The following is a 12,574-nucleotide window of genomic DNA, read 5'->3' on the forward strand; positions in this document are numbered from 1 at the left end:
ACACACACACTGTAGAGTTTCTTCCTGATGTTCTTCTCTTCAGAATACACACAGACACACACAACACACACACACACAACACACACACACAACACACACAGACACACACACTGTAGAGTTTCTTCCTGATGTTCTTCTATTCAGTACACACACACACACAGTTATAACATTTCTAGGCAATGCTGTGCACTGTGATTAATCTTATGAGTCTACTGTTAATAGCTTATGAAGAAATCATTTAAATTTAAGTTTTCATTAATTTATTAATCCTTAATTCATGAATAAAATCCGTGGGTATTTTGTTTGCTTGCATGACAAACATAAAAAATATGTCAGGATATTTCATCTGGGTACAATCAATGGCACAATATTTTAAAGCAATCACCTCCACTTCCTTCCAGTTACACCACTGCAAAGCAAAACTGCCTAAAAGCTATTTTCTTCTCCAGGACCGCCTCCCAACTCAGACTGTAGCTCCCTCCTGATTTTCATCATGAGGCATCAATTAGGGTTAGAAAAAAAAAAGATACATTTAGCTACTCAGTTAAAAGTTCAGGCCTCCATAGCTTAATTCTAATATAACAGGAGCAACAGATAAATGATTATGGGCAAAATATTTTGAAATAATCAGCTTAGGGTCAATCATCAGGATTAACTCATGATAGAAGATATTGAGGTAGGATAAGAAGGTGGAGACAAATGCATATACTGGGCACAAACTGTCTTGGAATTGTTATGAAATAAGCCTCAAAGATTCCCAGAGTTTAGATTAGGAGTTTCCAACAGGTGGTCCATCATGCCACCCCCAGAGGTAGAACCCCCACATCAATAAAGCACAGCTAAAGGAACAGCGACAAATCCAAATTCCCCAGAGAGATTACTTCAGGTTCCACGGTAACTGTCTGCCATTTGTAAGAGAAGACATGTACGGGAAGAAAAGACATTATTTGATTTCTTTACTCTTCATTTAAAATGTTACAAAGGGTCAGTGAGATCGCTCCATGGGCGAAGGTGCTCGATGCCAGCCTAAAGACCCGAGCATGCTTCCTGGAACCTACAGGGTGGAAGGAGATAACAGACTCCGGCAAATTGTCTTCTCACCTACACACATCACGCTGCCCCAAATACATTAGTAATGTTTTAACAATTAAAATGCTATGTATAAGTATAGCAACTGATTCGTGATGAATCAATTTGAAAGAAAAAATGGTGGACAGGTAGTTTTCTGATAGCTGCTTATCTGGCTGTTGTTGGGGCATATTATTTTAAGGTACGTGATTTTGTTTAACTCTGTGAAGCTGTGATTCTTTGCCTGTCTAAAATACCTGATGATCTAATAAAGAGCAGAACAGCCAGTAATGAGGCAGGAGCAAGGATAGGTGGGGCTGGCAGGCAGAGAGGATAAGTAGAAGGAGAAAGCTGGAGAAGAGCAAGAGAACAAGAGAAGAGGACATCAGGAACCAGCCACCCAGCCACCCAGCCACCCAGCCACCCAGCCATCCAGCTACCAAGTAAGAGTGAAAGTAAGATACACAGAAGGAAGAAAAGAAAAAAAAGCCCAGAGGAAACAGGTAGTGAGATAATTTAAGTTAAGAAAAGCTGGCTGAAAAGAAGCTGAGCTAAGGCCAGGCGATCATAAGTAAGAATAAGCTTCCATGAGATTTATTTGGGAGTTGGGTAGCATCCCCCCCACCCCCAGACCGCACCAAAGAGCAAACAACAGCCAACCACAGGCTGTGATAGAAAGAAGAGGGAATGAGGTCAGTAAGGGTGGTCTACAGCTAACAATCTTCTGGCCATGTTGCTGGTAGAGTCAGGAAACACATCTGGTATATGTAGAACTTAAGAGGAAATGTAATTTCATTTCAGATACAAAACCAGCATGGATGCTCTTGGGGAAATTTTGGTTAAAATAGGAGAAAAAATTCCACATGGCTAAAGATATAGCTACTTTCTTTAACACAAATGCAACCGTGGGTATGTCAGCTTCCCTATTTTAAAACAGAGGACACACACTAAACTTTGATATATACTGGTTTTCCTCAGAGCTTTGCTTTATTGGGAAGAAATGCTTGGGCCCCACAGATTCATTGTTACCCACGATGCTCTGACTTTTCCATAATGAAGCAGTGGCATGTATGCAGTAGAAGTGCGAGCTCAAATTTTGGTTTCTACTCAGGCTGGTGGCATGGAGGCTAATCATCTCTCCCAATGATTGACAAGCTCTAACTCCCAATCAGACACACGGCATGAGGGAGAGAACTGGGACCGTTCAGGGTTGTGTATGGTTAGACTGATGGTAAGGTTAGGGGAAGGGAAATGTATTTTTAACTTATGACAGGTTTACTGGGATACAACTACCTTGGAAATCAAGGAATATCTATATATCAGATATCAGCAGATACCTGGTACGATCGTGGGTGTTTTAAATAGTTTTCTGTATTTTCTGATATTTTCCAAATATGTCATATTGAACATATGGTTATATTCTGGAAATGATGGAAAAAAAATACTTGGAGTTGCAGGAAAATCTGTTCTCTTTCTTCCCTTTTCTAACATCAATTAGCTAGAGAAAGAAAAGCAGGCAAATTACTATAATGATTTTTCAGTGCTGATGTTATGAAGAGCAATTTAACTTTCTTAGCAATGGATTGGATTTTCTGCCATCCTAGAACTTGATGCAATACAAATGCCTTACTGATCTTAAAAATGCTTATAACAATAGCAACAAAAACTTAATGCCAGTACTGTAAAGGTCCAAGTTAGAAATATCATACCTGTTAGAAAGTCCAGGGCTGTAACGTGTGAGGTCTGCTTCTGAAGAGTGAGCGGTTTTCAATTTTTTATGTGCTGAACTAAATAATTTAGGCTGGGCACAAACTATAGGTGATATGTTTACCTTGTTGGCTGGCTGAAGGATAGAGTTTGTTCCTTCTGTGGAGGGGTGCTGTAGATTACTAAAACCTATGTCTACAGGAGGAAAGTTTTGAAATTCTCCACCTATTATCTGGCTTGGGCTTTTCTTTCTGACTGAAGTCCTGGATTTATTACTGAAATCAGTCAGGACAAGGGTCGTACTTCCAAATACAGTTTTCCTGTTGATCTTCACTTCTTTGTGGGTATTCTCAAAGTTATTACAAGGGTACTTCACTAAGTTGCTAAAGTCAACAGAATTCTCTCCATTCTTGAGCACCGAATCTGGAAAAAAGAGATAAGGAATTCTGCAGTACTCCTAGAAATACAATATACTGGCTATTTGAAATAGCGTTGATTTAAACTTTTAATTCATTACACTATGCAAAATATGCACAACTGTGTTGCCAAGCTCACTTGAACAAGTTATAGCGGGATATCTTTTGCTTAGGTAATATATTATCAACAACCTATAGAAACCAAAAGATGGAGTTAGCAAAGATTTGTATTTGCTTTTGTATGTTTAAATATCCAACGATTGATTATTCAGCTATCAATTTTGTTAATATTAGTCAAAGTAATAAGCATTGATAATTAAGAATGATGTCCCATAGGGCTTCAGTTCTGCAGCTAGAGACTAATGTATAGGCAGGAATATTTATATGGTTGACAGGACCAAATGAAGTTTACTTATGATTAGTAAAGAAGAATTTTAGACACTTGATGTTGGTGAGAATGTTTCAACAAATATCCTAGAATTTTAGAATCAACATCATGATATGATCTATATTGTGTTTAAGATACGCATCTTCATATTAACAAGAAATAGTTGATGAGACATATGAAGGCATTTCAGAATGTAGAAAACGAAGACTGGTTTTCCCAGCTTCTTTCTCTCTTGGGTGACTGATACTGAAGGAGGTGCAGTCCCTCCTGAGACTTAGCAAAGCTGTCTAAGGGGAGATGCCTGCCTCACAGGCCCAGGGAACAAAACACAATACAGCCGCTACCACAATGCAGGGGTCCTGAAGTCAAGAATGAACTTTCTCGTCTCTAATTGGAGAAAGAAATAACACTTGGGGAACACAATGGGAGCCGCATCAGCGAGATGGCTCTTAATCACAGGTTTCCTCGGAGGTTTTACATTCTCTGAACGCTTGAGATTGGGAGTTCTAAAGAGTTATTTTGAAGGATTTCAATGAAATCAGTACAATTGTCTGGGTAAAGATTTTAATAACAAGGGGTAGGAAGGAGAAAGAAGGGAAAAAATTCAGCATTTTTCAATTCCACCTGCAAAGATATTCTTACAGAATTCCTCCCTTTCAATTTATGAAACACTTGGACTGAATAACAAACTGGAAAGTTGCTGAAATCTGCATAAAACAAAGCTTTATTGAATAATTCATTAGAAACAGTAGAGAACAGATGTGATCATCTCAGTGCTTGAGATACAAAGGCACACACTGTTTTAGGAAAAGCATCTTTTCCCTCCCTGTCTTCTTCTTCTTCTTTTTTTTTTTAATATTTTCCACAGACTATGAGTTCAGTTTACATAAAAAAGGCTAGCAATTCCCCTAACCATTTGAGGAAGAAAGCACTATAGTTGGTTGTGGAATTAAAGGTGGAGCAAAACAAATACCTGACTATTCAGTAAATGCTCTTACACATCTTATAAACTCAGACTCAAATGTCACTCTTACCAACAGGCCTTGCGGTCAAGCAAGCATCACAGGACTGAGCGGAGGGTTTGTTAATGAGCGTGCAGACTGCACAGGACCACTCCTCTTCACATTTCCGAGCCACTGAGTCCATCAGGCAATCGTTTCTCCTGGAAGTCCAGCTGCTTACAGCTGTGTTGGTTGGCAGTTTGCTGTAAGATAATTATTTAAATCAATCATTTATATTCTTAATGCTTTATTATACATTCTGGAGATTGTAGAAACTATTGTAGAAACACTGATACCCCAATTCCATTTATTATTATTTAGAAGTCATTAGCGGTAGATACAAAAACCGTACCCTAAGCCCCACTGACTGCTGCTAAACTGAGAAATAAACCTTTTATAGAGAATAAAAGTACTGTGTTAAAAAAACAAACAAACCAAAAGCATTTGCTCTAACCAGCAGGAAGTATTTTTGCAAATATTTTAAATCCTACTTTCCAAAAGCAAATATTATTTATTCAATTAAGTCAGAAAAAGAAAAGGTTACGCTTAAAATAGAACATTGGAAAAATGAAATAGAGGACAGACACTTGAAAGAGAGCAAGGGGAAGTATGCAGGAGGGGGTTAGGAGGTAGAAAGCGAGGGAGAAATGACATAATTACACTATAATCCCCAAAACAACAATGAAAAATGTAATTACACTAAAATCTCAAAAACAAAAACAAAAAAATAAAAAAAGAGGAAATGAGAAAACTTTACATGATTTCATGTTTCCAGAAAAGAAAATTCTAGAAATTCTAGATTTTTCAATAGTATTTGCTAAGCAACAAACTGATTGTTTAATCCATTATGCTGAAAAAAAAAATTATGTGTTAGTTCTCACAAAGCCTTTTTACATCTACTAAGTCATCCCTCTTAGATTTGTAGCTATTAGGTTGAGAAACAAACAGCCAAGATTAGCCTGATTTTTAGTGATGAATGTAAATCACGATCTCTGCCTGGAATCTACTGGCCATTACTGACAAGAAAGCGCCCTTCTAAAGCTTTAGTGCAGTTCCTGCCCTGGGTCCGCTGCAGTTAAACAGAGCCTTAGCAGTGCCCCTGATCCAAGAAGAGCTCTTTCAGAAAAGCCTACGCAGCTTCATTTTTTTTCAGAGCACAGGTTCTTTGACTCTCAAAGGTAGCCTTGACTTCTGTAAAGTCTTGCTCCTTTTACACAAACACAGCAGCTCTAGCATCCAGGCTTAATTGCTAAGATGATGAATAACACAAGGAAACCTGAAAGGAAGACACATCTCATTACAATTCCTTTATCTTTACCTTGACTTCTAACACTTAGCATCTCATATGCGGATGGAATGCTAAACCTACAGAATTTGTGCCTCTGACCTAACTCCTGGTCACGACTTACTCTGAAAGGCAGAAGGCTGCGTTTATTCCTAGTTGAACACATTTTAAGGGACCTTCAGATTCTCAGTGTGCCTCAAAGCCTGAATTATTATCATCTTCTCCTTTTGTAATCATAAGAGGATGTACACAGTTTCACCTAGAGGCTTTTGGATCCCTCTTTGCTGCTGTTGTTCTTCCATTTCTTAGTCACCTGGTAATAAATTTTCCTTAGTCTTTGCATGGCTATGTAATAAGAGTTCACCCTTAACCTGCTGTAGTAGGCTGAAGAAGGGCCCTCTGAAGACACCAGGCCATATCAGGGAACTGAAAATGTTGATTTATAAGGAGTCTTTGCAGATGAAATTCAGGATACTGACCTAGGAAAAACTGTCCTTAGGAGAGGGGAAAGGCAGACTTCATACACAGAGACAAGAGCAGAGGCAAAGACTATACACAGTGACAGAAGCATTTGTCAAGGGGTGCTGGCAGTCACTAGAGGCTCAGGGAAGGAAGGGGTGGATCATCCCCGAGGATCTTCCAAAGGAACACACATCTGTCAGCACTTTATTTTGGTCTGATGAAATTACTCAAAGTTTTGGCATCCCAACTTGAGTGGATCAATTTCTCCTGCTTTTATGCTGAAAGTGTGGTAATTTGTCATAAAACCCAAATGACAGTGGTACAAACACAGTCCATGCATGGTCCCTTAGCCTGTAACTCCCCTACTTTGTTTCATAAGGGTATTAGCACTTTCTCAACGTAACTAGACAAAACTCTAGATTTCATCTGAACACGTCCTTACATCTTACATCCAGTCCATCAGCAAAGTCTAAGCTTGATGCTCTGGAGCTTGGTATGTCCCCCTGACAGCAGAAGGCGGAGAAGGCAGGGGATAGAAGCATTAAGATGAATTGCCTGCTGGAGGCACCCTGACACACTAGCTATCTGGGTCAACCTGCATTTCCAGTCCTCAGGCTCTGGTTCCTGCAGCTTTTCAGTTAAGCCTACAAATTACCCCAATATTCATTTGACCATATGACCCCTTTAGCCTATATTTTGTCATGGCAACTGCAATCAAACTCTCTTCCCCAAAGAAGCTTATCGTACGAAGACTCAGTCACCATAGGGTTTCTTCATGTCTTCCAAATGCCCTCAAGTTGTTCCACCCTCCTGGGTAGGTGAGGCCCACAGGAAGGATTTGCTCGTAAATCGCACTAAGTTCTCAGTAACCTGCAGCCAATTACAAGGACTTTCTATCCTACATGGTTAGAGCTGTGGATATATCCGAAACACCCAAGACTGGTGTGGCGAGTCTCCAAATAAGCTAGACATTTCCTCCTCGTCTTCCCCACATTCTGGTTCCCTTCTAGAACATTCTAGAATCCCTACTTCCATCTACACTAAGCTTAGGAATATGACCTTGTTCTCACTTATAAGTGGCTATTGGCTGTAGAATAAAGGATAACCATGCTACAATTGATACACCCAGGGAAGGTAAGTAACAAGGAGAACCGAAGAGGGAAGTGCTCGCATCTCCCTGAGGAGGGAAATTAGAATAGATTTCCAGGGTAGACTGGGAGCAGGTGGGGATGGGAACAGGGGGATTAGGTGGGAGCAATGGACAAGGAGAACATTGGCGAAAGAGGGCATTTTAGAATGAGCTAGTAACCCAGTACGATGGAAACTCCTAGGAATCTATGAGGGTGACCGTAGCAAAGACTCCTAGCCATAGGGAATACAGAGCTTGAACTCCTATAACTTGGTCAGACTTCCAGTGGAGGGATTGTGACAGTAACCTAGCCACATAACCTTTGACCTACAGTTTGTACTGCCTACAAGATGTGCTAGAATAAAAGTGGTACAGAAATTGTGGAGATGGCCAATCAATGACTGGTCCAATCTGAGACCCATGCCACAAAATAAGCCCATTCTTGACACTGCTAGGATCACCAGAACCCAGAGGCTGATATCCCAGAGACTTAGGATAGAAACCAACACGACTGGAGAAAAAAAAAAGGCCAATGTAATGATGCTCAGTGATACTTTGCTATACTCCAATTATCACCAGAGAGGCTTCATCCAGCAACTGGTGAAACAGATGTAAAGAACCTCAGCCAAATATTAGGCAGAACTTGGGGAATCCTGTTGAAGAGACAAAAGAAGGATTGCAGAAGGCAGAGGGCTCAAGGACACCACAAGAAGCCTTACAGAATCCACTACCCTGGGCTCTTAGGGGCTAACAGAGACTGCACTGATAACCAGGCAGGCAGCATGAGACTGACCTAGGCACGCGGGATATTTGTTGCAGCTGTAAAGTTTGATCTTGTGGAACTCCTAGCAGTGTGAGCAGGGGCTGTCTCTGACTCTTTGTTGGCTTTTGGGAGAGCCTACTCCTCATACTGGGTTGCCTTGTGCAGCCTATGAGGGGAGGTGCCTAGTCTTACCACAACTCGATGTGCCATGTTTGGTAGATATCCATGGGAGGCCTGCCCTTTTCTAAATAGAAATTGAGAAGGTGCAGATGGGGGAATTACACCTCCCACGATACTTCTAATACAGCTGCGCCCACAAGAAAATCTAAATCCCTCTCAGGAACTCTACGAGTCTTTAAATCTCGTCTCCGAGCCCTTTGGAATCTAAAAATATCTTGCTTATATAATTATTATTTACTGACTACTTGCAAGAACAAAAGAAAACTTTCAAACTCAAACCTGGAAGAAGCTACAGATTCTAGACAAACACAGAACATTAATCCTTTATCCAACAGACAAATACAGGGAAGGTCTTCTATGAGCTAGTTATGGTGTTAAATGTATGGAGTCAAATAAATATATAAGTGTAGCATGAAAAGTAAAATCAGAAACCCATATAACAAATACAATTAGCTGTCTGAAGATATTTCCTGTCTGTGACAATAAAATAGGCTGACAGGAGGGGGATATAATACTTGGTAGGCAGAGTGGGAGTTCTATAGAAATAGAACACAGAGGGGGAAAAAGCAAGTGGATGTGGATGTATTTATGAAAACAAGTCGTGCCGCTATGCTCGTCACAAAGTAAAGGCTCACCCTCCTCCTCGGGTGTGGCAGAGCTCAGCAATGCTGGCTTTCTCCCTACTCCCAATCACATCATATTGTTTGCCCCCTCTCAAAAGGAATAGGTCACCAGAGCTAGGTCTCAGTTCATTTCTATATCTATTCTCAGTGAGCGGAGCATTTTCTGCTTCACCTAACATGGTGGTAACCATCTTGTTATGTGGCCCACGTAATGGCCTTGTTGGACAGTCTACTGCCACTTCACTCAAAAATTTTCCTCATTCTATCCCAGCTTTCCCAAAGTCAAAGCTTCTAGTAGTTGGTTTTGAGTTTTTTGTTTCGTTCTTCAAATTAGAGCTATTACAGTTCCTATTAACTTTTAAAACAAATGATTCTGGTTCTAGTTCCAGTGTGTTGATTCTGGCCCAACGAGCATTTTCAGCCATTCCTCTGCAGTGGTTTTTTCATGAGTGTTTTCAAGCTCTTTGTTCTGTGGTAACTACAAGCTACATTAGCCTGGCACTCCTTCACTTACGTGTTTATCAGCTATTCGGAAAGATAATCTAAATCAAATATCTTACCATAGTTGAATGTGCTGAGGGTTTTCTTTCTGACAGAGAGGACAGAAATATGTCATCCTGCTGTTTTCCCCTAAGCGACACACAGTAATTTTGCAGTGGCATTGACCACAGGTAGGGCGTTTATAAACCTTGTAGTGGTTAGAAATGGCAGATCCTGCTTTACGGCACTAAGAAAGAAAATAAATAAAATTTATCATGTTATGCTCAAGACTGTTGTTATGGGGGACAAAGATATATTCAGGAGATTAAGTCATCTCTGCAAATGTCAGAAATTTGTACGCAGTTCCACATAATAGTTTTTCATCAAAGTAAAAGGTATTGACAAAATTTAGTAATGTCTATCAAATAAGATTTGTATGAAATAATTGAGTCATTATGTTTTAACTTATTAGTATTCCAAACTGGTCTCAGCTTTATCCTCTTATCTAAATGATATATAAAAGTTCTATATTTTAAAATGTCTTTTATGCTTTTAAGGCTTTCTTAATTAAACATAATTACATGGTTGTAAGAAAAGGGCTAGATTAGCTTCAAATCTGATTGCTTTTAGAACAAGGAAGCTACTCACTCAGTTTCAGCGGCAAAAACGTTATTTTTAGGGAATAAAATTTAACGAGAGCATTTTCTTTGTTGGCCTGATAAAGAACTTTTTTTTTAACTATAAAGATTTGCTAGAAAAGAAAATAAAAACTCAAATACTATCCTCATAGAGAATATGTTCTATTTTGGTATAAGTTTCATTTCAAAAGACATTTTGATTTTTCTGCCATAGTTTTATTCGATATACATGTGTTTCAAGTACCTACAAAGAGAATATTTTCTGTTTCTACCAGGAGTATGAAAATGTAAAAACTCAGAAACATTACTGTATATGGGCTGAAACTACACAAACAACATATATTAATTTAGCAAGGTATGGGAATGCCCAATTTGCTGTGGGCAAAATGGACTGTTTTCTATAGTCATTTTTCTCTGGAAGAATAAATGGGCCTAGGTCACTATAAAATTGTCGTTGTTAAAGAAGGTAGCCATGTACTGTAAAGGGTTCATTAACATTTTACATCAATTAATAAAGATCATTATAATACCTTAATCATGAGCATAGTAAAAACACATGTATTAAATTGTGGTGGTAAAACAGGCTTAGTTATCATCCATTGTTTAAAAGATAAAGCATTTTTACTGAGGGCTACATGAACATTATACAACTTACTAACACGTCAATTGAGTACTTATATCATCCTTAGAATAGTTTTTGTTGTACATACAGAAATATAATCTCAAATTACAGATTTAAAAACCCTAAATACTAAATATTATCTAAATAACCTAAACTCTGCATAATCATTGGCAAAACTTGAACAAACCCAAGTCTATTTATCAAGTATTAAGTCTGCCTAAATGCTTTGTGTTTATATGCCCAAATATAACAAGAATTCAAGTAAAATACTAGCATAACTTAGTATAAATATAACTAAATACATTCATAGTGAGGTGAGTTGAGATTGACTTCTGACCTAAAATTTTAAGGCACTAATTGCTACTCTTGCTCCCTGAATCTCTGAACTCTTACCACTAGAGGGCTACCTGTGGCCTTAACACCCTGGTAGCATCAAGAGAGAAAACTACAGGCATTAAGATGTGGTTGAAAATATTCTTTCTCACCTTATAAAAGAGAATGCTGAACTCACGGACCATCTTCACAAGGTGATGGAGCTGATCCTCTGACAACTGACACACCTTAATGGGAAAACATCATTTCATAATTTCTTCACAACTGTAACTTTAAAATTCATGCACATTCTCTTTTTCACTCTCTCTTATGCACTCCAATGTTGGGGATCAAAACCAGGGTCTCTACACGTTAGACAAGCCATCTCCCATGCCCTTGGTTGGTCCTTTTCTAGAAAACATCTCCTTAGAAACCTAAGTGATTTTTCAAAGGCTCATTTTTGTCAAGACCTTATCTGTTCTAAGTGTGAAAAAGCATAGCCTAACTCAAATCATCAGTAACTGGTTTGCTTTAAATTTTAATTACCAACGATTTGGATTTTACCAAAACTAGCGGGAATCTATAGGAACAAAACAAATACGGACTAATGTAAAAAAACAATTTACATAACAAGCTTGCTCTACATAGTAGAAATAGTTGATAAAGTTAGAATTTAGTTAATAGTAACAAATCCGGTAAAGAGCCTTAAGTGCCAACTTCCTCCCTAGAAACAAAGGTGGGGATGGATGCTGCCACTCCAGTCTGTTCCCTCTCAGACCCTAATTAGTTAATCACTATTCTGAGTACCACTCTCTCTACTCATTCTGTCTCCTAGAAAAATGAGAATTCTGGTCTCTCCAGTTGGAAAACAAACAACAAAACCAAATCCATTCCGTGTCCTGGTATCCTACTCTAGAAGTCTAACGCGTTTCCCTGCAGGCTTACCTAAGCTAAATGAACGAGGGCTGGGAATTTTGTTTCTTTTGCCCTCCGCTCCTTCATTCTTTAGTCCCTGCTACCTTAGTTTCATCTTTATCATTCACCAAAAGTCTTTGTTACTCGCAGCTATAAATGTGAATTCATACATGTGTTGTAGAAAATATATTTAATATGCCAGATAGAAAAAAAATAAACGGTAAGCCTAATTCATCTATTTATACATTCCACAAATATCTTTCTAAAGCTAGACACTGTGCTATTTCAGAATTTCAGTGGAACATCACTGCAGAAAAGATTCTTGCCCTCCTCATAGGTGACATTCCAGTAAGAAGAGATACTGGTTTTTGTTGTTGTTGTTTAAAACAGTAAGTGTAATGAGTAAAATATCTTTGAAAGTAAAACTAGTACCAGGTATAGGGAAAATAAAATCAAAGCAAGCTAAGGACTCCTGAGGGTAGTCACTGAGACCTGCAGTTCTCACAGGAAGTCAGAGATGGCCACACCAAGAAGCTGACCCCTTAAAACCAAGACCTAAAAGATGCCTGGAGTATGTAGAGAATA

General features: G+C 38.9%; 1 protein-coding gene across 1 annotated transcript in view; it reads right to left on the bottom strand.

The window, feature by feature from the left end:
• The window catches only part of Neil3 (nei like DNA glycosylase 3), a 44,381-nt gene that overhangs the window by 6,374 nt on the left and 25,433 nt on the right, over positions 1 to 12,574 (bottom strand). Inside the window, exons 5-8 of the mRNA XM_005362604.2 lie at positions 11,248 to 11,322; positions 9,583 to 9,749; positions 4,614 to 4,783; positions 2,778 to 3,198 (exon numbers count right to left, since the gene is read on the bottom strand). Coding sequence (XP_005362661.1) covers positions 2,778 to 3,198; positions 4,614 to 4,783; positions 9,583 to 9,749; positions 11,248 to 11,322 — 833 coding nt within the window. The remainder of the gene's footprint in view (positions 1 to 2,777; positions 3,199 to 4,613; positions 4,784 to 9,582; positions 9,750 to 11,247; positions 11,323 to 12,574) is intronic.

This window comes from Microtus ochrogaster, linkage group LG7_11, assembly GCF_000317375.1.
Source record: "Microtus ochrogaster isolate Prairie Vole_2 linkage group LG7_11, MicOch1.0, whole genome shotgun sequence".
Classification (NCBI taxonomy): domain Eukaryota; kingdom Metazoa; phylum Chordata; class Mammalia; order Rodentia; family Cricetidae; genus Microtus; species Microtus ochrogaster.